Source organism: Manacus candei, unplaced genomic scaffold, assembly GCF_025592945.1.
Source record: "Manacus candei isolate 608988 ecotype Guabito, Panama unplaced genomic scaffold, ASM2559294v1 h1tg000050l, whole genome shotgun sequence".
NCBI lineage: Eukaryota > Metazoa > Chordata > Aves > Passeriformes > Pipridae > Manacus > Manacus candei.
This window is the reverse complement of record NW_026138098.1, coordinates 20,697,263-20,724,291: the sequence shown is the minus strand read 5'-3', so window position 1 is coordinate 20,724,291 and position 27,029 is coordinate 20,697,263. Positions and strand designations below refer to the sequence as shown.

The 27,029-nt window shown below is 41.9% G+C and overlaps 1 protein-coding gene across 5 annotated transcripts in view; it reads right to left on the bottom strand.

Annotated features, from left to right (window-relative positions):
• The window catches only part of PIK3AP1 (phosphoinositide-3-kinase adaptor protein 1), a 42,366-nt gene that overhangs the window by 13,220 nt on the left and 2,117 nt on the right, over positions 1-27,029 (bottom strand). For 2 of the 5 annotated variants that reach the window (XM_051800094.1, XM_051800098.1), the window contains exons 2-8: positions 18,457-18,873; positions 6,876-7,024; positions 5,886-6,030; positions 4,274-4,416; positions 3,009-3,141; positions 2,422-2,618; positions 985-1,174 (exon numbers count right to left, since the gene is read on the bottom strand). In XM_051800094.1, the coding sequence (XP_051656054.1) occupies positions 985-1,174; positions 2,422-2,618; positions 3,009-3,141; positions 4,274-4,416; positions 5,886-6,030; positions 6,876-7,024; positions 18,457-18,873 (1,374 nt within the window). Of the gene's footprint in view, positions 1-984; positions 1,175-2,421; positions 2,619-3,008; positions 3,142-4,273; positions 4,417-5,885; positions 6,031-6,875; positions 7,025-10,206; positions 10,451-18,456; positions 18,874-22,967; positions 22,988-24,597; positions 24,666-27,029 lie in introns of those variants that run through there. The other 3 variants (XM_051800095.1, XM_051800096.1, XM_051800097.1) reach the window with 3 other exon arrangements.

The window sequence follows — 27,029 nt, the reverse complement described above, 5'->3', positions numbered from 1 at the left end:
ATTTCAGGCAAAGAACTGACAGAGTCTTCTGGACTCAATAATCAAGGAAAATGTGTTTTATAGTATCATGTAATCTAAAAGAGGAGAAAGACAGCCCAGGACCAATACAGCCTATAAGTGTTTCAGAAAGGAAACTTTTCCCTGGAGGCAGCACACTTAAAACCTGCAGAAACACTAGAAGTCCTTATGGAGGTACTTAAATTATAAGAGGCTAGATTCTTTGCTCATCATGGGAATCATAAAATATATCAGTGGGATGAAGCCAGACCAAAGAGGCAGGTAAGTAATAACAACAAATTTACAATTGCTTAACATAGGTATTTAACTTGATATTTGCAATTGGCCTCACAGAATATTAATGGAACAGTGAAAAAGTTAAACAACTGCATATTTATCAGAATTAGCTCTATATTTTTAGCAATAAACCGACTATATTAGAATAATGATTTTTCAATTATAATCTTTCCAGTAGACATATTTCTATATGCTCCCTTTCTTTTGCTTTCAAGCTGTTGTGCTAAAGCTCAGCTCTTGTTTTTTCAGGTTCCCATTTGTCAGTAAAATCACATCTTCTTTGTTGGTGTCTGTAAGTCAGAGTGCCCTTAGGCCACCGGTTCTCAGGAGGGAGAATCAGAACATGGTAGAAAATTTAGTCTCTTCTATATGCTACATTACTTGCTCAAGGTTCAGGGAGTCCTCAAAACACTGAGGAAACAGCTCCTGATCTTGTAAACTAGCAATCAAAAGAAAGTATAGAACAATTTTATCAGCTGCCAGTATTAGAGATGGAGCATATTTTCCTTGTGGTGTGAGCAGAAAAGCTGTAACCGTGGCACTACTGTGTATGAGAGGCAGGAGCTCTGAGCAACCTGATCTGTTTGAAGATGTGTCTGCTCATTGCAGGGGGGTTGGATGAGGTGAGCTTTAGAGGTACCTTCTAACCCAAACCATTCTATGATTCTGTGATTCTATGAATATACATACAAAGATCTTCTGGAGCACCAGGGACAAATCCAGCCATGGATTCATAAAGCTCTTCATCGGAGCCAGGATTCAAGGAACACTTCATTAACAGATCTGTGGACAGATGAGCCATGGACTCATAAATAGACTCATCCTCCTCGCCTTGCATCAGCTCTTCCTTGATGTGACTCTTCAGCATATCTGCAGTTTCCTGGAGAGGAAGGAGGGCAAGAAAAAAAAAGTTCAAGTCTCATTTAAATAAAGAATGTGGAGAATCAAAGCAAGCAAACAATACCTCATTCTCCCATCACTTATTGAAAAAAACACCTAAAGGTAGCCCATTCCCAAAGATTAAGTTCTTCAAGATCTATGTTGTAGTAATAGGTAAGGAAGGTGAAACAAGTTGGTCCTAACACATTCTGAAGAGCCATTACAGCCTCTCCCCCCTTCAATTTCATGTCCTACCCAATATCTGCAAACTCCCAGAACATAGGCATAGCTCATTCTAAAAATACAAATGCTTGTCAAAGGCTATTTTGGGGCAAGCGTAGCTAACCATAAGGGGGAAAGCTTGCCACATGCAGAGCACCTGCAAGATAGCGAAGTTTTAGCTTTGATGTAGATTCAGTTTCAGTTTCTTGGCCATTAGCAGCAGCATGTAACACCCAGAGTGGGAGTACACAGACCCTTTTCTGTGATATTAACAGGAAACCTCACAGCAGGCAGCTGTTGACATAATACAGGCAACTTCTAATTCACAGGACAGCAGAACCCTTTCTCACATATTTGCAACACAGAGCAGGGGAAGAATGCAGATCTTCACCAAACCACACCAGGGAGCAAAATGTAAAGTTTCATTCCATCCTATTCCCAAGTTCCAAGTATGTCACAAGCACAGTCATCTTAACCAATCACAATAGTATGAGATATTCTTCCATCCACAAATGCCAACTCATGGGCCCTCAATCCACAGGGCATGTGTGTCAGAACTGTCTACACATGCTTCCCTTCAAAAAGAGTCAGGCCAGTAGCTCATAAGATGCTCTACAGAGGTGCAGAGGAACTTTTGCTAGAGTGAAAATAAGGTGAGTAAAGGGGTTTACTGGGATTTTCAGATATCCATACTAGTAGTGATTCTAGTCACTACCTTGCAGTTGTGTCACTGGTGCAGATGATTTGTGTGCTCTGGTACTATGCTGCACAGCTTGACAGTCAATAAGCAGGACCTACTCTCAACACAGCTGTCTCTGTGCTGGTGGAGAGAATATGGGAGGAGCACCATACTGCAATAAGAGGTTGGAAGGACTCCCTGCACATCTCTCACTTACCCCAATGCAAAGATTTTGATCACACAATTTACAGTTTCTGCAGCTCTCCTGCAACACTTAAGTGCCAAGCTTGGTGCCACTGCCCACACTGTCTGTGGGACAAGGCAGAAAGACTGCTGCTTCCTCTTACCACATATTCATCAATGAACTGGCGGAGATCCTTAAAGCCATGCTTTTCTGCTATGGTGTTTGGATAGTGGCCATACTTGTTGGCTACACTGTAGGCCTGCAGCGCTCCAGGGCACGTAAGCAGCAAGGCAGTGAGGTTCTTCAGCCCATATCTTGCAGAGAAGTGAAGCAGTGTTGGCAACTCCTCATCCCTCTGATCTATGAGAACAGGAGCCCATTAGAATCTAAGTTTTTCTCTAGTAGCAACAGAGATATAGGCGAGAAACAAAGGAGAAAATATGGGAGACATTTGGGGACCATCATCTTTTTACTCTGGTTGTGTTTGAAGCTGTCTACCCAGCTGCATCTGTCACAGTTTAGGAAGTGAGACTGATGAATGTAATTAAAAAAGGGTCAGCTGACACAAAGGGCAATCCCCTTTCTATAGAAACTAATAAAGAAATCACCAGAAATTTAGCTTCTTGGCTAAGATTCAAGATTTTTGAGACAGCCTATGAAGGTACCACATTCCACAGTGTTAAGGCACTTCAAGGTAAAACAATGGATACAAACGAAGTTTAAAAATAAACCAAGAATCTTTTAACTTACTTGCTGTCATATCTTCTTCTTCCAGCTGGTTGATTCCAAACAGGTGTAAACCACTGGCAGGAATGTTCTTCTTGAGTGACTCAGTCAACAGTTTGTCCAGTGCTTCTATGCTGTATGGCACGATTTTAAAGGCCTAGAGATAAATGGAAAGTGCTTTTATTTGGAGGAGTCTGGAGATTCAGTTAAGGTGAGATTTCTATGGTGTTTTTATTATTAAGCACAATCAGAAAACAGTAGGTATAAATGTGGAAGGTAGAAATGTTCAGGTTAAGCAAAGAACATGAGTAGCTTCCTGGTCCAGAAACAGCATATCATTAAACTGAACAGAAGACACTCCACAACAAGACAGAGCACAATGAGAAAGTCACTCATGCAACTGCAAGCACAGAAAACTGTAGCCTCCTACTTCCTTGACAGGCATAATCTTACTTCTGTAACTGTTCCAATGAAGTGTCCCTCCTGCTGTAAGTATGCACTAGCCCATGTTTAATTACTCTGGTGTAAACTCTGGGTTTGGCTTTTGAGCTGCTTTTTCTTAGCCACTGCGAAACAAGCCTATTCCCCAAGTAGAGGCATCAACCAGTTCCAACTTCTCCATAACTTGAACTAAAAAGTAAAGAAAATGCAGTCTCCCCTGCCCCAGGTATACTGGTGACTAACAGCACTACTCTGTAGGCTTCTGCTATGTGGCCAACCAGGGACATGCAGGCAGGCAGCAAGGCAACACATCTGAGAGCTTGCCTTGTGCAAGCTTTACCCCTCTGATAGGGTTCAGGTACCCCAACTGGGCAAAATACAATATGAAAACTGAGAAGTGGTTTTGTTAAAGAAGTGCTAAGAGGAAATGAATAATTTTATGTTACTCTGCTTCCTTCAGATAATACGAACCTTTGTTTCTATTCACATCTTAGGTACAAATTCCCAAACAGTTTATTTCCTTATGGTACTTTCTGTTATACCAAGTTCTGTCATTCCAAGCTTTTCAAGTCATCAAGATCTAAATGTGAGTGTTGACTGACTGCATTTCTTTTTTTGTTAGTTGGATAACCTGACTCAGCCAGCTATGTGCTTCAGAGACAGAAAAAGCACCCATGCTTTCACTAGAAGGGGGTATTAAGGTTACGTGATAATCCCTAAATAACTTTGCATTTCTTCATTTCAGAAGACCTACTTCACGGCAAGCGTTTTTACTTATGCCCACTTGTCTTAGCCTCTGAAAGAGCTGGTTTCCAAAGCATAGTTTCTATGTTTGCTAAAGTCATTACCTGGCACATGAACTGTACGGGGTTGGCTGCATTAGCCAAAAGTCTGCTGATTTCCTCCATGTCCGTGTGGTAAGTGACACTTGTTTCTCCCACCATCAAGTCCCCTGAATATATCTGCAGAGGCACTGTCCCAGAGGTTAAATCTTTGAAAAGAAAGAGCAGAAATCACCATTAGAACAAACAATGGCCATGAGTTTGCATCAAATACTGTGAGGATAGGAGTTTGGATATACTGCCAGATGGATACCAAAACAGTTTCTGCTGTACTGAATTCATGAAGAGTCATAAAAAGAGTCATGATCTTGGTCTGAACACTAGGTAGAAAAGTACTTCTTAACTACCTTCTTTATATCTATGTCAATGCACGTAGCCTGTGACCTGCTAAGTTGTCTGCTAACAGTAGACTGGACCATTGATGTGAGCAGTACTTCACTTCAAATTAGAAAGCCTCACATCTCTCCATCCCTGGCTTCCTCTGGAGATCTCTTTAAAGCCATGCCATAAAATACAAGAGAAGGGAGAGAAATCTGAAAAGTCACTGAGAATTCTGCAACATCTGTCAGTCTCACTAGTGTCTGAATAAGATCAATTTAAAAGAATTCCAGCTTTGCAACTTTATCCATGCATAGGATTTTCTTCTACGTGCACTTTGAGAGCTTTTTGATGTTTTGTCTAGTGTGTATTCATAAGTCTGGACTTTCTCTTTGAAACACAGATATTTTGAATCCCACTAAAATTAATCTTTCCCTGTTAGCAACTCAGGAAATGATGAAACGGTTACAGTCACACAAGAAATAAATTAAAAATTATTTCTCTTACTGTTAGAAACTGCAGAGCTTCACTTGTACACTCCATCATGTTTATAATTCAAATACAAGCTGGTTTTAAGGTCTGTGTTTATATTATAAGTCTTGATTTAAGACAGATTAAATTGAACCTTTATATGTGGGTGAGGTCACCTTCTTTAAATCAACCCACCTCACTGACTTTATGGGAGTTGCTATAATGACTATTAGTCTCTATTCTCAGAGCTAGAACAATGACTCTTCAAGAGGACAGACCAAAGTAGATTAAATAAAATAATGCTGGGAAACTACTATCAATCTTTAAGGTTCTGAAATCATGCCACTAAAGTTTAGTAAACCTAAAGTTTAGACAACCTTCAGTTTTGTAAATGTAAATATCTAGAGTGACAGAACATACATAAATTAAAAGGCAAGCCAGAATAGTTTCAGTTTTGATCACAGAGATCATTACACATTAAGCTGTCATAGTCATGCAATTATTTAACTAGGACATTGGTACCCTGCCAATGCTAATGTGGTGGTGGTCATCACACACAGTTAAGTTCAAAGTGCTTTACCAGCTTCCAAGTGTTTCCATACTGCAACCTACTGCTGCTGGGGGGAAAACAGAGCCCCCAGGCAATAGTATCTCTCAGCTCCTCATCACAAAAGTATCACAAAAGATGAGAGTGCAAGTTCAAGATTTTCTGGCCTCCATTTTTTCTGCATTGCAACCTTTACCCCTCTGGCACTTCTCAGGACAGGCAGGTTGAGATAGAAAGGAAGCAATGGGGGAAGGAGGTGGGGAAAATCTCAGTCCAGCTTACTTGGAGCCTTCAGAGAGATTGTGTACTCATTCTCCATCTCGGCCAGCACACGCACAGAGGATGCATTCTCTGGAGAGAATTCAACTTCAGTTTTCATTTCACCATCTAGTTTACATTTCATGATAATATAAACTGTTGTCTGCACCTAAGAGAAAGGGCATTACAACACACAGGTTCAATAACATAAAAATACTTACTTTGTTAAGTTCATTTTCTTGGAATTTTGTTGTCATTGCAACTAACACGTGAATTACCATCTGACACTTTCACAGTCCTGAATGGTTTTCAGGAGCATCTTCCAGTCATGGACTAGCTGGGCAGGTGGCTTCTGTTACAGGTTGCACCAGCACAGATATATGCATTAAACTGATAAAACTCGATTTATCAGATAGATTTATAAACTGATTAAGGCTAGATTTATAAAATTATTTAGTTTCAGCTCTATCAGTGTCTTCACTCAAGCAGCACAGCTACATTTTAAACAGAAACAAAAGAAGAAACTTAGACTCTTTCCATCTGGGGAGATGCTATACTAAGAAGTGCTGTTTTTCAGACAAGAAGCCCTGATCCAAGCTCTTCAGAGTCACTTATGAGGCACACACCAGAATTGTCATACTAGACTTCATCCAAGCTGTGGAGTTAATTTGTTCATTACAATTACCTTACTCCATTTGCCACCAGAACAGAGGAAGGGAAGAGTGTGAATCTGCCTCACAGCACACAAGCCAAGCATCTGTGTTAATGAGACTGTCAACCAGTGACATTGCAGCCTCCACTGCACTGAGCACTGCATGTTACCAAGTTATTCCTGGGCCTAGGGAACCAAGCTCATGAAACAGAGACATTGAGGACAGGGGGTTGAGAGGGAAGGAGACAGAAGATGAATTCAGGACTAATTCCCAGGCCTGTAAAGCTGACCATTACAGAGCAGCATAATGGGTTGCATCAGCACACAGTAAGAACACAGCCCAAGGAGCAGACATACAGTACCCCACATTGTATGCGGTCAGGCTGCACCACTGGGTGGTCCCCAGTGCTCTTGGATGATCTGTGTTCTTCACTCATGGCAAGTCTGTGGAAGTGAGCTGGATTCTTCTCCTCTTCTGTTTCTGTATCAGTCACAGAGTCACAGCCCGAGTCTAAAATAAAGCATGGAGAGTCTTGTTACATCACTCCCCTTTGCTGAAAATGCCTATCACACACATCCATCCTGAGAAACGGCCAGGGAGCTAGTAGGGTGGAACTTGCCATTTCTCTCAAAGATAAAAGGGGATCTAGCTGAAGAAAGGGAAACTAGAGAGCTTCCTCTTTTTTTGCCTTAAGAGGTTTTCCAGGGAAGATTCACAAAGACATAAAAGTGGTGGAATAGCACTGAATATGCTTACAAAACAAACAACAATGCCACTCTTTGCTGAGATGCATAGTCCCCTCTCATGTTAGATAGGAAAATTAGTATGTGAATGTCTAATGTAAGAATGATCGTCAACTGACTCCAGCTGCACTCTGATACACTGTAGGATGGCCAGCAGCCTTTCTTTCCTAAAGTAAATGATGAAAACGAACTTTTCTGTCATTTCAGTGGCATCTTTAGTTTTCTCAACCCTGCTTATGCTGCTCACCCAAACTCCCAAGTTCATTATTGCATCAAAAAACACAACATGAGGCAGTAGTATGAAGGGGTTCTGTTCCTTGAGCAACAACTATAAGCTCCAGTATCTATACAAGAGCAAAGCTGAAATGTACCAGAGCCTTTGCATCGAAAGTAACAGCACTTTACCTGAATAGTCTCAAGAGTAGAAGTAAACGCATGTAAGCCTACAATAAGTGTGTACAAAACAATGTTCTCATTCCCATTTCCCAAAACCAGCATGGATATTGATGGAAGTGCAAACAAACTGAACTGATACCACTGACTGGAAAAAACAAAACAACCCTAGCCAGAACTAAAATAGATTACTTACCCCTGCCAGGAAATACTTTTCTCAACTAGAGAAAGGAAACAAAGTGAACACTTTTTTAGCTAGTTTCTACTTCTTGATTCACATGGTTCCCACCAGGTTTTTTCCCCTCTGTCTCCCAGAACATGGGGTGAAAGTCACTGACTTCACCTTGTCAGAAGACTGACATGAATTCTTAAAACTATCTCCCATGACCAAAATTTCCCAAACTTTGGAAAACTGTGGAGCGGTCAAGAATTTAAGACAACATTTTGGAAGTTATTTGTTATTTACTACTTAATATAAAAACACATCTGTAAAAAGCAGTACAAATTATTTACTAGATAAAACCTCAGATTTGGACTGACAGAGTTTTTTATATTAGTAAGAAATGTTCTATTTAAAATGCTCACTCCTGAGGAGAAAGACCTAAGTGACCAACCATGCTGTCTAACCTGTGGCATCCATAGCGTGAAGCTGTCAAGAGTTCTGATTTTACTCAGAATCCCTCAACCTCCAAGTACATTAAGTTTCCACAAATCAAGAGAGCCAAAGTTAGTAAAAGCAGGCCACCACTAGGAGTTCATGTCCTCCTTGTTTCAAACATTGAAGCTAGAAGTCAGTCAGGAATTTAAATCTAGACTTCTTCTTCTTCATCATCATCATCATCATCATCATCATTATTATTATTATCAAAGACTTAAACTTAAAATATTTGAAATTCTTTGTCACACACTTTTTTTTTTTTTAATATATATTTTCTATACATTTAAATGGGATTTTAGGACTTAAAATAAATCAACTTCACTTTCTGGAGACAAGTTTTAAGCCACAAAACTTTAGCAAATCATTCAGTTGAAATTTTTGTCACAAACAGTGGTGCACACACATTTTAAGTATGTGAAACTCTCCACATAGCAACTAAGCCTACTCACATGAGTACAAGTAGATTGCTGCCTTAATGTTTGCTGTAGAAAGAATGAAGCCAAAAATTTACAGCTCTAAAGTTCAAGTAAGGCATCACCACTAGTACTGACATTTCTTAAACAAACCTAAAACAATGCATGTAATTTAGCAAACAGATTTTAATACTGCACCAACACAAGTCTGAAGATTTGACTAAACAACTACTTTGACACAAGGCTAAAGGCTGTATTGAACGTGGTCTTTCAGATTTTTAAACAGTGGTACCAAGTATTAGAGAAAATGAACTAAGGCTTTATATTCCTTAACTCAATATTTTAATCTATACTGTTCAAAGTCATCAGCTGCAAGAGCCACACACATTTTGGGAACCCTCCTCTGAGAGAAACATGCACTACTCCCACCTGGGAATGCCAGGCTGCCCAGCTGCACACAGGAGAAAATACAGCACTGGCCCCACATCCTTCCCTTACATGATATTTGGCATATGCAGAGCAAGATGTCATGTATTTTGAGGAGGAGAAGAGGCAACTATTACTAGAATAGTCTCTCTGTAATTGCTGTTGGTTTCTTCCAATATGACTAAATCAGAACGACTAAGTTCACAGCAGATGAGAGAGCTAGTGATGACCAAATTACAACAAAACATTAATGTTCCTGCAACATATGCACAAATGGACACTTGCCAGCATCCTGATCCTCAGGGTATCATCCCCAACCGGATATGGAACCATTAGTGTGGTAATTTTTACCTCATTTGGCCAACATGTGGTCTTTTTCAGAGAAAAATTAAACCTAAAGCTGTGGATCTCAGCTACAACATCTACAGTAAGCACGGATAAGACAGGGGGTAAGGAGAGAACAAGCCCCTGGTCTCTCTGCTTTAATGATGTTATTTAATACTAGAAACAAATTAACAGATAAAGAATAACTAGAGCTTTTAGGAAGTTCTGGCACTGCCTGACCCTGTCCTGCACTTCTGCATTCTTGTAACAGAGGTGGCTACCCAGAGGTCATATGTGAGCACAGAGCTGTTAGGTAATACAGGAAGAAACAAGCAATGTTAATCAGTAATTGAATTAACAGCTGAAGGAACAGGCATTCCGAGTTTCGGGTATGAATTACTCATCTGTTTTTTCATTCAGAAAATACTGAAATTGCAAAGTACCAAATTCCCACATCAGCAGTGAAATGATCCTATGATTCATCTTGCAAATTCCAATCACGTACTACTGACTGACTCATGAACCTGCAAGAATTGGAAGAGGAAACCATCCCATTACATTCGACAATATCCATGCTCTAAAGCATTGTTAGATCAGGCTTCCCACTCAATAAGATACTTCAGTAATCACAACCTATTTGCATATACAGATTCAGCAATTATACTATTACAATAATACCCATGTTGGAGAGGCCATCACTGAGGAGATCAACTTATTAGAAAGGTAAGCGAATACCTGAATTGAGCTTCTCCATGAGCAGGTGCTGTAGGTCAACAGCTCGTGGCTCTGCCTTTCTGTTCCCCTTTAAATGGAGGCTACCTCAGGCCTCACTTGACAGTCTGTGAAATACTTGTGAGAACAAGCAGCAAGCGGAGGAGATGCGGTCCAAGAAACCCGACCACATTTCCCCTTGAAGAACATGCCCCCCTCCGGGAAGTGTCAGTGGCTGAGCTGCAGAGAGCAGCCCCACGCCCTTCTTGCCCGCCCTGCGGAGCTCCCTGCACAGCTGCCCTGCAGAAACTCACCCCAGAGAAAAACTATGGGGAAATGGAGGCATGGACATGTGTTTCAGGAGCCATTTAGCACTTTTAGAAGCAAACATGAAGCAGCCAGTTATTTTGGCCTGCTGCTGTAGAGCCCTCACAGCTCGCTCTGTCATCCATTTCCTCCTGGCTAAGCTGGCAGGCTATCGGCATGGAGCCAGCAGCTGTGGTTTCTCACAAGTCAGCCCTTACACCACGGGACACGTGAATGCTTGGAAGGAGTCAGCAGTCTGTCCAGATCACTCTGTCATCCAGACAGTAATGCAAACGGCACAACTGGGCAACAGGGTGTCTCTAAGTTCTGCCTGTGTGGACCAACTCCCAGCTGGCATCTGTGAACACTTCCCATTCTGTCCATCGGCCAGGTGAGACAACTACCTCTCACGAGGCCTCAGATTTCACCCCAGTATGCCCAGAGCAAGATGGAAGGCCCTCAAAGAGAGCTTCTGCTTTTACTTGAAGCTTGCAATTGGCCAGTCTCCTTTTCCAAATGCTAACAAGGACCTAGTCTCCCAGAGCAACACCAGCTGCATTTGCAAGAAGAAGGTAGAGCACCCCCCAAAAAGAAAGTCAGGGAAAGCAGGGAAAGTTATCTTTCATCATGCTAACCTCTTTATCAAGGAGATAAACGCTCATGAGTGAAACATCTTGTGATAAGCCCTCAAAACTGGGTTATACTGTAGCAACATTTCCCCTTTCAACAGAATGAAAAGAAACAGCAGAAAAGCAGCAATTGAGAAGAACAAAACACAGGAAAATGTAAGACTTTGTAAAACTTCCCCTTCTCTCCAAACCCCTCATCCCAAGCAGCAGCACAGCACCTACAAACAGATTTTCGGTTCTACAAAGAACATGGTCATGTTTCATATGTCGTGTAAAGCTGGAAACTACAATAAACTATTTCTCATTCTCCATCAGGAAATAAGGTATATTTTACTATGTAAAGTTCTGCTGAGGGTCTCACAGGTCTAGTGGTCAATTTATGACAGGATTATGTATATAAACCTAAAGAACTAGCTGGGGTGCACAGGAACAGGACAGAGGCAGGAAAGAGTTTCTGAGGAGGAAGCAGGGTTCTGGCCACCCAAACAACACACATTGAGTACATGACCAAAATCTCAAGAAAGAGAGGCTGGAATAGTTCATTTCCATCACCTATGCCAGAAGGAGACAACACGTACTGACAAAGCGTATGCATGACTTTTGAGAGTGCCAAGAATCACACTACATCCACCACTGATTCAAGTTTTCCTGAGCAGCCACAGATAAAAAACACGAACATCCAACTTGCCAATTCAGTATCTCCTCTTGTCATATCTCCTTGTTTCAGTTTAAGCAGAATGTCTAACACTTGAATGACAGAAAAAACATTCCCTGTAAAAGCCTTCAAAGCTGGAATTCCACCATAGAGAGGTGGGTAGCTGCTTTGGAAACATTCAATGAGGAGATCACTGTTTGACTGAAGGTGTGGTTCTACAAATGGTTTCAGTAGATTTAAAACCACATTACTACTGAAACAGAAGTCCCATCCTCCCTCTCCTTCAAATTGTCTCTCTTGGAATACCACCCTTGCAGTCCAATGCCACACCTAATCATCCAGACAGATGAAAGGTGGAGAATGAGGCAGACCACTTTTTTTCAGCACTCCATGCTAAGGTCAGCCTATGCCACTGATGAAACTTCCCCCTGGGAAACTCAAGATCCACTGTTATTCTCAAGTCACCTTTGAAAATCATGTCAGAAATTTTCTGAGGTAATAACAAACAGCCATGAAAATGCTACAAAATGCAGTCCTGGAAACAAGAAACCATCCAAGTGCCCAACAAAGGTCTTTGAACCTGAATTCTGTTCCACGGATCTCTTCAGACCCGCTCTGTAAAGCATCTTTGGTTTGACCACACACTTCCGCAAAGATTTTTCAGAAATCACTGCAGCTGTTCCAGACTTGAAAGAAAGTGATCAGTGATGGTCACTGGGCAAGTGTTTTAAAGCCTTGCAGTTCACATTGGCAGATACCCAGAATTGGTTTTAGACACTACTGTAAAGCAACCTGTGAGAAGATTATCAGAACCACAAGCCACAAAGAAATATTAGTATTTATGATGTGCATGAAAACTATTATAGCCTGACACTTCCTAACCACACCAGTCTCTGTACTTTACTATTTTTGGGCTATCATTTTATTGTCTCTGCTTAGAAAACTTGTATGCACTTATGCTAGCACTGCTTGAATTTTATACTGTCATGAAAGACAAGCCATGAAGTACTGCTTTTAATGTGCATAAACTAGGACTTTATGAAACACCTTGATGACAAACAGTTCATCCATCCTGCAGCTGGGAAGACTATTTCAACTGCTTCATCCCATTTGCTACAGATGGATAAGGACATTCACACATTATCTCAGTATCACTTGAGAACTTAGTTAAGGGTTCTCCAGTTGCTTTAACCAGATCTCTGAAGTCTCTGTGTTCCCAGCATCAGTCATTTATACCCACACAAGCATCTGCAATGAGAGGCATGCTACCAGCATGTTCTCTCAACCTTAACTCCTGTGCAAGGGTGTCAGAGTTTCCTGTCCTTGACAGGCAGTGAGAACCAGCCAGGCTGCCGAGCTCCCATATAACAAAGTGGACTCTCATTTGCACCCAGAGGGCTGACTAATACCTCACCAGTTCCTCTTCAAAGAGCAGGGTCGAAGAAGCGTATCCTTCTGTTTCAACACAACAGAGAAAAATACAGTTTTAAGAATTCACCTACTTTTTCCCCTTCAAAGAGGGATAAAAAGGGGGCAATGGAGGGAGGACTGCATACTACCTCATGTCTTCAAGGCCACTGCAATAAGCTGGCAGAAATAAATGCTGAAGATAATTATCTGAGATATGACTACTCAGAACATATTCCTCCACAGAGCACTAAGAGCCAGAAGTAAACACCAAATGGTAGTTCCTGCCAAACATAAAAATTCCTTGTGAATTTAAGTCTCTAGTCCTAAATGGCAGCTATTAGCAAAAGTTAGCAATCAAATAATTACAGAAGTGTCAGGCTGAAGAGAATCTCCTGCATACTACAACTTCATCCCTCTGGGCTGAGACACACTTGAGAACACCTCATGCATCTGTCCAACCTGACCTTAAATTCCAAGTAGCCTATTACAAGGTTGTTTTATCTTTACAGCTTGAGTTCAGCACAGGACCAGAAAGATGACTACAGGACCACAGGATCTTTCATAAGAGGAGAGGCTGCAAGAGCTGGAACTCTTCAGCCTGGAGAAAAGAAGACTCAGAGGGATCTTATATTGATAAGATAGGAGAGAGTGAAAAAGAGGTACACGGACTCTTCTCCATAGTGCCCACTGACAGGAAAAGAGGCAATGTGCACAAGCTAAAACACATGAAGTTCCATCTGAACACAAGAAAACACAGCTACTCTTGAGGGTGGTCAAATGCTGGAATAGGCTGTTCAGAGAGGTTGTGAAGTCCTGCAGAGTCCCCACCTGCCGAGAGATCCAAAACCCAACTGGACATGCTCTCAAGCAACCTGCTTTATCTGACCATGCTTGAGCAGAAAGGTTAGACTAGATAATCTCAAAAGGTGCCTTCCAACCTGAATGATTCTGTGATATGCTCTCAAGTTTCATTTGTGGTTTCATCAGCGCAACAGAAGAAAGTCAGGAATTTAATTAAATTCTTTGACATGAACAGGAGGGAGAATGATACAGCTTATGCAGTTTTTGTTATGCCATTTCCCTCTCAAAAAAGCTCACTGCCTTGGTTTCTGGCATCTCTCAGTGAGCCCCTCACTAGGTGGAGTAACATTCCAGCTCTTCCTGATCTACAGAGCTCCAGAAAAATTCTCATCTTCCTTCTAACTGCCCGCTGTCCTCCATATTCACCATACAACTCCTTTTACCCACTTCTGACCCACAAAAAGTTTGCTGGTACTCATCTTCTGTTCTTGTCTGTTTCACTGCACAAGAGCTCTGCACAGCCAGGGCTGCACTTTTCCTTCAGCAGCACAGTGCACAGCTGCTGTCACATTCAGGTATCACCAATATCAGGCAGATGACGACTTCCCTGTATTTTTACCTGCAAGAATCTGCTTGGATACAAGTTCAAAGTCACTAATTAATTAATAAATGCTTTGGAAACATCAGCTTTTAAAGTAAGAAATTTGAAATGTTTCAAGACAACATAGGTATGTGGCTCAAATAAACAGAAGCAATTGAAATGTCAACTGAGCTTTGGTAATACATGAGGAAGAGAAAGGTCACTGATTTCGACTGTGTGGCACAGATTCCCAGATGCTTAATGCACACAGCACAGCATGGTTTTATATCACAAGCCAAACAAGAGGGATGAAGTAGCAGGGTGGTCACTGCACCTGGCTGGTGACTACACCCTGCCAGACCCAAGCTGGCTTGTACAGAGACATCCTGAGCAAGGATGTTTCATCTACAGAAAAGGAGGCTCAGGGGAGACCTTACTGCTCTCTACAACTACCTTAAAGGAGGCTTTAGACTGGTGGGGGGTGATTTCTTCTCCCAGGCAATATACAATAGGACAGGAGGAAACAGCCTCAAGTTGAACCTGGGGAGGTTTAGACTGGATACCAGGAAAAATTTCTTCACTGAAAGCATTGGAATAGGCTTCCCAGGGAAATGGTGGGATCACCATTCCCGGAAGTGTTCAAAAAACTTGTAGATGTGGTGTTTACAGACATGGTTTAGTAGTGGACTTAGCAGTGTTGGGTTAATGGTTGGACTCAATCTCAGAGATCTTTTCCAACCTTAATAATTCTGTGATTTCCATGTTCTTAGCACAGCTATTGCATAACCTGAAAAACTTCCCCAGAGATAACAGGAGTGCCTGCAGATGCAAACCTTCGTGCCTTCTGTATTTTGCCAGAATTGAGAAACTGTAGAACTGAAAATACCCCATCAACAAAACAGCAAGAGTCAGTGTCAGCACAGTTTTCAACAAAGCTAGATGAGTGCTTCCTCATTTCTGAATTCATATCAAACTAATAAAAATTAAAATAGTTTTCAGCATGTGATGTCTGGGGGTGTCATGTTCCCATGATGCCCTAAACTGCAACCAACAGCTGTACTAGAGGCAACAGCACAGCCTGAGCAGGGCCAGTGTGCAGCCTCAGCAGAACTTGCCCTCACTGTATCCTGTCTCACATGCCCCACTAGCTCAGGATTCAGCAATTAGGAAGCTGAAGTTCAGCCATTTTAGCATCAGGCTTAGTTTTTCAGCGTGTGCTGACACTGCTGTTAGAAGTACTGGTGAACGCACGTGAAGAGAAGTATTTCCCAGAGAAAGACACCCAGACCCAAATAATGTCAAACTTTCTCTGCTAAGCACTGTAAGAACTGAGGGCTGCCTTTCTCAGGAAAAGTTCACGGTCTGCTGTGATTTAATTAAGACCTTCTAAGAGCCCCTGACTTCCTCTAAAATCCTAACAATGAAGTCCTGGGAGCAGAGCACGGGTTGTGTTTCTCTTTGGGAGAGGTCTGCTGCCACAAACACTTGTACCTTAAGTCACTCATGCTGGGGCTGGCCGTAATCAAACTGAAAGGCAGATTTTTTTTTATTACCAAACTAGAAGAAAGTTTTCACAGTTTCACCCAAAAAGGGAACTATGTACACCTGGGGCTGACTTCTCCTCAGAGGAAACATCAAAACATTTGCATTTGAGGCCATTCACAAAACATGGTCTGTAGAATCATATAATGGAAGAGGTCGCAGAGTCATTTTTTTCCCCACACAGAAGTAGGATCTGATACACTCATCCAAATACTTTGGCCATGAAAGTAGTCCATCTTAATTAGGTTCTTCCTTCACAAGAGTCAGCATGAGACCAGATGGTTTGCCTTTGCAACTGCTCTTTTGTGCACGGTGCAGGCAGGTGACAGCTCTCATCAGGTAGGACTCTCATAACAGTCACAGAAGTCCAGAAATTCTGAATCTCTGTGTACCAAACTATCTGGAACATGCTACAGTAGATTCCACAGCAAATGAGTTTGGTTTTATCTTATTTTTTTCTCTCAGTCAAATATTTTCTAGATTCGCTGAAGTCAGTTTGAGATCAACGTATGCTTATTAAAGTGAGAAACCAGAAAATAAGCTGATTTTTTTGTGTTACGCAGAAACAACAACAAAAATCCAAAGCACAATCTCCCCTTCAAAACACCATTTAAGTAAAGCTAAAGCACAGTTCTTTTCAGCACATGCTAACTTGCAGCACAGATAGCACCTCTGGAGAAGGACTCTACGTCCAACTGTGAAAAGTCAGCCTGTAGAGCCTTTCCCTAAAGAAGTTTTGACACAGATGTCAAACATGTCTGACAGGTAGCCCACTAAATTGCTGCTCAAAATGCAGCAAGCCTGAAGAGACTGGTGAGAGCTGGCTCTGGGAAAAGATTTCAGGATCAACATCCCTTTGTATTCTCACACACTCTTCAACTACATGAGAACTTACTCCTAGTCTGGCCTAAAATAACTCTGACAATCCTCACACATATTAAGTAAAGCCACTAACACTCACATCCAGTGAGATGTTTAAACCTCCCCAACTTTGAATAGCATATTTTAAAATCAATAAAACATTGGTGCCATGCTCCAAGTTTGGAGAAAAACAGTAAGTAAACTTTTGTTTTTGCTAGAAAGTGACAGAAAAGCTAATTTAATCTCTGTTCAGTTTTATTTTTCAGAGTATAAAAGTTCAGCCACTGTTTTTTGTTTTCTTCCAAACTGAAAGCAAAGGAGCCAGACTACTTTAGTTCTAGGCTATGCCTTGGGAATCCAAGATGGTTTAGAGGTGTGTGAAAGAGAAACGCAAACTTCAGTTCATGCAGATTTTTAAAATTTACTAAGAAATATCTGTTGTGATCTGGTTACCTGAGAATGACATCTACAGCATAATCCCTAAATTATCTTCTTTCAGGGGGACCATTTCAGCCAAGATCGTGACTTGCACAATTTATTTTTACAGTGTTTAATTTTTTATCGTGGATATTGCACTTGTTATCCCAGCATAAAGCATCTTTATGCACAAAACACTAGACACACTAGAAGACTGCACTGCCTCATTTCTGCCAGAAACAAATCTTAGTTCAAGATGCAACTGCAAGATTCCAATCTTGCTAAGGCTGACAAAGAATACTATAAACCTACATATGGTAATGTCATAAAAACACCTTGACCAGGACAACTCCCCAGAGCTCTCCATCTTCATTTCAAGAGAAACAGAAAGAAATACTACACACTTATAAAGTTTTAGAAAGTTCTGAATCAATTAAAACTCAGTACATTGGGCTTCTATAATCTCCAGCTGTTAATACTTCTGTGCTAGTTACAAGGTGATCACTCTCAGACTGGTTGTACTATTTTTAAGGCCATCAGTGCAATTCTCAAATTAATCTCTGCCTTTCCATCATAGGTAACAAGCTAATCTGTTACTATGTGGTTACATCTCTGATTTTAGGCCCACTGCTATAGAATACATATTAGACAACCTTATTTTGGTTCTGGTATGACAGAAAAGTAAGTCTTAAAGAAAATATAATTCTTTTCCTTAAATTAAATACATAGAAGACATTTTTCCAGTAATTTGGGTCAATAAATTTCAGGGCACAATATTTTCAGGCAGAACACTAAAGGTAAAGTATTAATTTTTTATTTGCTTTCAAAACTAGGCACCTATGACAACCTCAGCTTCAGAAGTTCTCTGTGAGTCACTAGTAAACTTTTCTGAATTAGGCACCAATTGACCAGGCATAGAAAAACCTGGGTAAAAATTCCTAGTTTACAAGAGTTGCACAATGTGCTTTAGTTTTCTATTTCAGTAAAGAACATTAACAGTGTTAAAATAAGAACAATGTATCCCCTCCTCCAACTCCTGACCAGAAAGCACAACTTCATGGCTACCATCTTACCTTCTGAAATAGCCTTCTTGACAGCTGCAAGGTAAGCATCAGGCTCATCATCATTTGTGAGTTCCTGCCACTGAGACCAGTCCTTAAAAAAGGTCAAATAGTCGTCACAGTCCGTAACACCACAGAACAGCTTGACTACTTTGCACGGGGGCCATAAAGCTTCCTGAAGGCTCTGCAGGACGTGAGGAAGATAAAAACTGTGCACGAGCTCTGCAGAAAGCAAAAGGATGATGCTCCGACTTCTGCTGAACAGGTCCAGGTCCTGGGGGGAAATGGCAGACTCGCCTTCCAGTCGGTAGGTCAGAATCCGATGCTTTCGAATGTGCCGAGTAAAGAGGAAGAGGTTCTGGAGGTACTGACACCATTCAGCAGCGTCACTTGCATACACAATCAGCACATCATATTCTCCAGGGGTTCCTGTACAGAGGCAAGATCATCACAGAAAAAAGATTAAATTCAAAGCATGCGCTGACCCACAGCTTTGCAACAAAATCCCCACAGCTCTGTCTCTATAATTCCTGTCAAAAGCTACAAAGCGCTTCAAAAGAACAGTAGTTCTATCCAAAGTGAGGTGTTCACAGAAACAGAGGAATTCTATGGGTGGATGAACTCCTACTTGCATCGACTCCACCAAAATTTAAGTAGTTTTCTCATTCTCAAAAGACTCTCCTACAAAGAAGAGTGTTTCCTATGTAGTTTCAAGTGAAGCAAACTACATGTCGAGATTTACAGATTTAAAGCATGTTGATGGAAAATAAAAAACCACAAAAACCAGACCTCCAAAACAAACTAGCTTGAAAAGGGGAGTTCACCTTTGTGTACAAAGTTAAATCATTTTAGGCAAGGAGAGGCTCTGTGCAACACAACTGCAACCATCCTCATTACATGATCAATTACATGATTAAGTGGAGCATACACTAAACAACACACCTAAAATAAGAAAGTCCTTTATTTAAATGAGGTCCCACCATGCATACAGGAAGTCACTATGGCTTCCATGGTGTTAGACATTTGCTCTCATTGCAGCAGAAAGCAAACTGCCTGCAAAGTATGCATGCACTTAGGGTACACCAACCCCAGTGCTCACAGAGCAGCAATTCTGTCATTCAGCCTTCAGGCATTTTGCAAGCCTGCATTAGAGTCCTTCCCCCAGAGCTGTCATACAAAGGTTTCCCAACAATTTTGGCAAGACAAACCCTCTCTTCAGAGGGAAAGAATAAATACAATAGTGGGGCCATAACACAGCCCAAAATATCATCACCAAAGTTAAGTTCTTCCATAATTCTCTAGAGATAGCTTCTGCCTACAGACTCATACATTTCTGTGCTCTGGAACGAAAGCATTTTTAAAACTGTTACCAGCTTGCTAAGAAGAGCAGATGCAGATTGAACAAGCAGGATATGATGCAGTGCTCTCCCACCAATCCCAGGAAAACCTTTAAGTCTAAATTTAATTTTCCCATTTACCTGGGAAGAAGTTTACCCAAATTTGAGGTTACAGCTCTAGTCCCATGGTATATTTCAGAGCTGATCATTTCAAACCTTATTAGCAAATTGTCTTCTTCTAATTCCAGTTTGACTCTTTACAAGTGTCAGCGTTTCCAACCCATGTCCATCCAGAAGCAAGCAAAGGCAGATTTTTCTAATTAAAGTCAAAGGCAATGCCTAAAATTTGGCATGCCAAAAAGAGGACCTGCAGAGAGTGAATTTACCAGAACTGAAGATGACAGTTTTGCAGTGAGCATATAAAAATTCAATCAAAATTACACAGCCTCCAAAGACTTTATTCTAATACCTTTTCCAGAACTTTCATTAAGAAATTAAGGCTGAAATTATGTCTAGGCTGAGGGACTCCAGCCTTAAACTATACAATTAGCAGCTTTAAACTGTAGTGCAACAGAAGTGATACAGTTGAGAAGTAAAGCATGGAGATGTGCTCTGTGCTCAACAAATAGTGTTATGGTTACCTGCATAAATGGGAAGACTCTAGCAGTGAAAGGATGATGTCCTAGCTATGGAGAACATGGACAGTGCAGTTCTTCAGTATTCACTAGGACAGCAGCACATTTCTGAGCAAACACAGCTTCTGACCCCAGATGGAGGCTTGTAGGAGACAGCATTCCCAAAGGAGGGAATCCAGCAAACTCATAAAGCAGCCAAAAGAACTCAAAACCTTGGGACCTTTAAATTAAGAGTGCAGAACTGCTATGAAAAAAAGATGGCTTTCACACCAGTGAGTGCACCACTATCGACAAAATATCACAGTGGTGGCTGAACACCACCTGACAAAGATGACAGAATCACATGAGCAAAACCAAGAAAATCAAGCAGAATTCAAGTGCTATTCTAGAAAGGGAGATGTTCCACAGACTTCTGCTTGCACAGTCATGTGCTGATTTACGTGCAGTACAGTGGGAAAGGACAGCACAACTGTCTGCTGAGAATGGAGCCCACGCATTGCATCATGGTCAGCCAAGCCCAACCTCAACAGATGGGGAGAACACACAGTGACCCTCTGAGGTGTGCCCAAGGCTCCTAAAGTCCTGCCCCAGCACTCTCTGGGAGAAGTCCCACCTCTAGTCTCTGGGAAAATCAGTAGTGGCCTCCCAGGCATTTTAATGTTCTGTAAAATGGAACAACTAATCCTATCATTGGTCTTTAAAAAGTGCACAGCTTCCACAACTAAACCTGTTAGCCAACAGGCCCTTCTCCAGCCCTTCAATGAAAGGAAGCAGCTGTGCTTGGAGACAGGGTGGAGGAGCCACTGATTTTAAAAATGCATTGCACTGCAGTGGCACTAAGTATCTGAGAAAGCCTCCATTCTCTGATATGTACACAAAAGATGCAAACTTGACAGACTCACTGCAAGTTCCCTGCCAGAGCAGTGCAGCCTTTGCATCCAGCAGCAAGGAACTTCACCCAGTGTTTAGGAAAGGTACTGATTCCCTAACTAATGCTGCTCTATGGGTGCACCATTCCCCTTAACAGAGCTGTGCCAGCTCTCCTCAGGCCCTCTTACCTCAATTCCTACAGCCTTCTACACTTACATGACAAACTGAGGAACAATGCTCCTAAAAGGAGAACTGAGAAATAAAATTACTGACTCCACCTTTACAGCCAAAGAAACACTCTATGTTCATAAGTAAAAATACTGGAAGTGGGTCTTGCAGAGCTAAATAAGCTTTAGTCAGCATTGGAACTGCTTCAAATAAAACAAAAATCTAGAAATAACTTCAATTGCAACATTCTCTTTTAAAAGAAAGATGACACAGGAGTCACTTTCCGGATTCCGCTATTATTTGTCTAACCTAATTACTCCCTTTGCAGCACCAACTACTGTCCAGTCCTCATGGAAAAGTGTAATGAAGAATACAAAACATTTTTTCCTACAATTCTTCACACATCAGTTACAGAAAAATTCACAGAGCACAGTTCAAAGCACAATGTATACTCTGCCTACTGTACACAGATAGGGAAATACCTAGGTGAAAACCAACCATTTTATTTCCTTAAACCTTGACCTTAGATGCTTTGACAATGCTTTTGACAGGATGGTTTTGGAAAAACAAACAGAGAGAAGTTTTCAATTAAAGTCAGAAATATATGAAAAATATATAAAATAGCATGATGATGAAAGACTTGTGCCAGCTGACTATCTCAATAATCTTTCACACTCTCGAGAGTAATCTAGTTTAAATTTTAACAAGGCCTTATTTCTGAACTCCTAAATTTAGGGTATTAAAATTACTTTTGCCTCCGTTTACAAAGTACCAGCACTATTAATAATATTGCAAGGCATATTTATTTATTTCATAGAAAATCATGAAGGTGCAGTTCTGTTGCAGTTTGCAATGATAAACCATAACCTCTGTACTCCTTTCCAGCTGTAACTGCCTCTTCAGTGCTTAGTTGCACACTCTATTATACAGCAATAGTAACAGAGTGATGAGATTACAAGCCAGTATTATACAAATGCCATTATTATACAAATGCCTAAGAACACTAACTGAGGGGTAAGGCCCACAGACTAAATAACAGACAAAGAAATACAAAGCTTTCCCCTAGCTTACAAACTGCATGCAGAATGGAAGAGGATGAAACAATTCAGTAAAAATCACTGAAGCCCATGGCAAGAATAGAAATATCCTATAGTGACAGACTGTGTCATGCCCTCATAGTCCCTCTCTGAGAAGCAAACAATGTCTGAGAGTAGTAAGGTGACAGTCTTCAAGTTAAGAGCACACATGGGATAATGGTTTATGGCCACATCATAAGGTTCTGATTGCCATTGAAATAGATAAAGAATACTGTGGGAAGTTGGCGTATCAGCTCTGGGTAACACTACATCTTACAATATCAACTGTTATTATCTACTATTTCATTCCACAAGCCAAAGGGTTTGACCTTTTTCAATTTACAGATCATAAAGTTTTCAACTGTACTTATAGGTCCCATAAAGAAAATTCAGGGCCTGTAATAATACACAGCTTTTCTGTGTCATCTTTCACATACCTCTCATAAGTAGATCATGATTTCTCATTGTCCACAGATCAGGTAAAAAACTGAGACACAAATCCTTTACTCCAGCTCAGATGATCACATACAGTGGTGAGCAAATCTATTTTCATCTGCTAGAAAAAAGCCACCTCTGATTCTGACTACATAAGAAAAGCATTATGTAGCCTGCTCCAGTTTGGTTTGAGATTCCTGTGTGTGGAAGATACACAAATATTGCAGTCCAAAATAAAAATCCCTCTTCATGAAAGGCAGTTGCCTATGGTATAAATAAAACCCAACTCAAGGTGTCTTAATAACAAAATTCTTTAAAAGAGAGCATTTCCAAGAGGTGATAGAAACTACTGGTGGGCCATTAAGAGAAGTCCTCAGCACCTTTCATATTTTAGCGTCTGAAGTGTGTGTATTTAAGTGATGTATGAGGAAATAAATGCCTTCTTTGCATAGATGGAATGCAAAGTAATAGTGATCACTTGCAATAATTATTAACATCCTAGTGAGACTTCTTACCTTGACTGGAATAGAAAACCTTCACTTTAAATAAAGTGCTGCAAACAAGCAAGAGGAAACAGCAGAATCAAAGCAGATAAAATTTCTGCAAACCAAACTTCAGCGATAGGAACACGAGATTTGCATTATGATATGTTAATCTACAGTTGTTCTATTTTTAAGAGTCTCTGTGAAATCACCTTCCATTTATAAGGAGAAAAGTAGTTTTGCCCACAAGTCTCCTGAGGCCTCCGTTTAGTTTATTTTTACATCACAAGGAGATACGCGCCAGTGAAACGCAAACGTTACTTCACACCCTGAGAATGGCACGTTTTTCCTTTTTTAGATAAAACATACACTTCCCTGCAAGAAGAGGAACTTGCACACTGGGCATTAGCAAGACTTACACAATACAGGCCAAACCCCTTGTCCCCTTGAGTTTACAACTCTGTTCTAGGTAGCTTTGCCTGCACATATGTTAGCTAAAACATTTTCAATTATGGCAACCTAGCTCAGTTTGTGATCCTGAGACACTATCGCAAGGGGCACCAAGTCATACCCCCAAGAGGAAGCGCAGTGCAGGAGGATAAAGCCGTATTTAGGAAGAACTGACTTATCTATAAAACATCACAGAGAAATACATGAGCAGTAAAGACGGACCGGGACAGATTCCTCTATGGAACACCCTCCCTTAGAGCTCGCCGATCTGCCAACCCGAAGTGCGTTTAAGATGCGGGACAGCTCTGCCAGCACCTGCCCTGAACTCAAGCCAAGTGAAGCAAGGCAAGGTAGAAAGAAAACAGCGAACCAAGGAGCCAGCGTTGCTCCGAAGAGCCCCGGGGTTCCCCTGACCTCGGGGAGCGGACCCTCCTTCCCCTCTCCCCAGCAGCGGGGCGCCCGGGGCGCGCAGAGCCGCGCAGCAGCTCCGCCCCGCCGGCGGGAGCGGGCAGGGCTCCGCTACGCCCCAAGTACCGGCACCGAGCGGGGACAGCCGCTCCCGGACCGCACCGCACCGCACGGCCGCGGGGAGCCCTGGCCCGCCGGGGCACAGCGGGCACAGCGCGGGCAGCGCGGCAGGACCGGGCGGACGAGCCCCGCCGCTCCGCCCGGCTACCGGGGCGACAGCCGCGGCACCTACCGGGGGCCGCCATGGTCCGGGGCTGGCGGGGAAAGAGCCGCTTCCCTTCCCTCACATCGCCGGCGGAGCCGAGCGCAGTCCCACCCCGGTGCGGCGTGCTCGCCCCCCGCTCGCAGGGGGCTCGGCCCGGCCCCGCGCCCCTCCTGGCCCCGCCTCCCGCCCGCCCGCCGCCCCGGGGCGCCCCCTGCGGAGCCGGGCACGGGCCGCTCTGCCCCGCCGCGCCTCGCCTTCCCGGGACTCGAGGGACTCTTCCCCAAGCAGGGAAAGACACTGCCTTTCCCAGCTGGCCCCAGGCACATTCTCCATAGGTGGCCGAGGAAACAGCGCTACAACGAGGAAAAGTTATGTGTTACGGTGACACAGAAACTCCGTATCCTTAGTGACGAGAAACTGGGAGAAAGAGTTGTGGAAGAGAACAAGCGAAACCTGCTTTATGCATACCGCTAACTTAAGTTTTGACTTCCGTCTCTAATGGGCAAGGAAAACTCCTAGGGGAAAAGCAAGTTGTTCCACGTAGAATGAAGCAGCTTGATGTTATGGGTTTTCATCTAGAAGATGCTGCCTTTCAAATTAGATTTACCGAATTCCGTATGACTACGCTCATGTTTGAGTACATAGAAAATAAGCAGTGGAAGGACGCTTAGAGTTCAGAAAGCAAGATTCAATTTATTAATTTTGTTGCTGGAGGCAAAGCACAAATTCTGCCTGTTCCTTTGCAAACTTAGAAAAAACACTTGCACTGATTTGGATTCCGAAACATTTCTTTGCCAAGCACCACTGATGCACTTAGCACAGCAAAAGCAGACTCCGTCTAATCTGTTTTCCCAGTCAAGGCAGTCATTCCCAAGCAGTCAGGTGGACATTCTGAATGCAGTTTAGTGTCACCAACACCAGTGTCAGAACTGAGCTGGCTACGAGCAGAAAGGAACCACCTCTTCTACTAATCAACTCTTAGAAGTTGGTCAAACTCTCTTGTTACCTCCAAATCATTCTTTACTCAAAACCCATTTTAAGCTTACGAATTGTGTGCCGCAGCCTGTCTTCCAAAATCAGTGTTTGCTCTCACAATAAGGAAATACCAGGACAGAAAGCACTTTCTGAGCACAGCCTTACAAGAAACTTCAAGTATACAAAGAAGAAACCATAACTTTCCCATCTGAATCATCCTAAAAACATATAGGAGAATAAAGAACACATGGGCACTGGAGAAATGTGCCAATGCAGAACCTACTTGGGATTTATCTGAAGGACAAAAGTTAACTAATTGAAAACTAGAGTCTCTAGCCAAATTAATTTACTATTATGGAATGGTAAACATATATTAAAAACTATTGAAACAGATGGATAACGACATGTATGACTTTATAATTGTTCCACATTATTTGACTTGTAAAGCTGTTTAGCTTCTAACTTCCAATAGCTTTTTAGTTAAAAAGAAAATCATCTCTCTGATGTTAGATGAGGATTTCAACATGATCTTATGAAATGAGCTTTTAAATTCTTTCTCTCTATAAAGTCTTGCAGTATCACACAAAGGGCTGGCAGAGTTACCTTCCTGCTTTGTGGGAACCCATAGGGCTTATCCATATATATCAGTGTCACTTAGGATGCTATGCATTTTATTTAACCAATGCAAGCCCACAGGAAACCTCTTTAAATTTCCCAAGTCTCTAAAGTCAAAATAATGTGTCTCCACAAATGAGGCAGTGAAGTAACTGCCAGCATGTTGTTTCAGCAACCTCCACCTAAAAACTCAAATGATAAATCAAGGCAAAAGCTCCTTCACACCCTAGAACACTAAGCTGGCCTAAGGGACAGTTACACAGCATAAAATGGATTAGAGGGGAAAAAAAGGAGGAAACAGAGGGAGGTTTTCATCCTCCCTTGCCTGAAATTGACTGTGCAACTCTTTCCTCACTTCAAATCACTGCAGCATGTAACCACAGCTGCATTTGCAGCATTATTCTCAAGAGTCTGTCTTATCCCTGTCCAAAGAAAAGGACTAGACTGCTTTTTCTAGACATTGCTTTTTTGCTAGGTACTTATGAGGGGTTACAACGAAAGGATTCAGTAAGTGTTTGAATACTCACGCTATCTCTCTTCATTTTTTTTGGGCCAGAAAAAAAATAGGAAGAGCAGAGACTTCTCACGAAAATGTTCTCTTCCAAGATGAACAGGTCTCCCTGCAGCCTTAACAAAAGAGATATGGCAGCCAAGGGGAAGACTGAAAAGACCTATGATGAACAGGTGAGTGGAGCAAAGGAATTCACAAGCAATAGCATCAGGATTTGCTTGCTTTTTAGATCCCAGAATCTCCCACTACTGCCTTGGGGAATTCAAGAACAAAATAGCTTTCCCTTCCAGGTCATCTGAACAGCTGCAGGCACAACACAGGGGAACACACCTAGACAGACACACACCGCTGAAGAGAA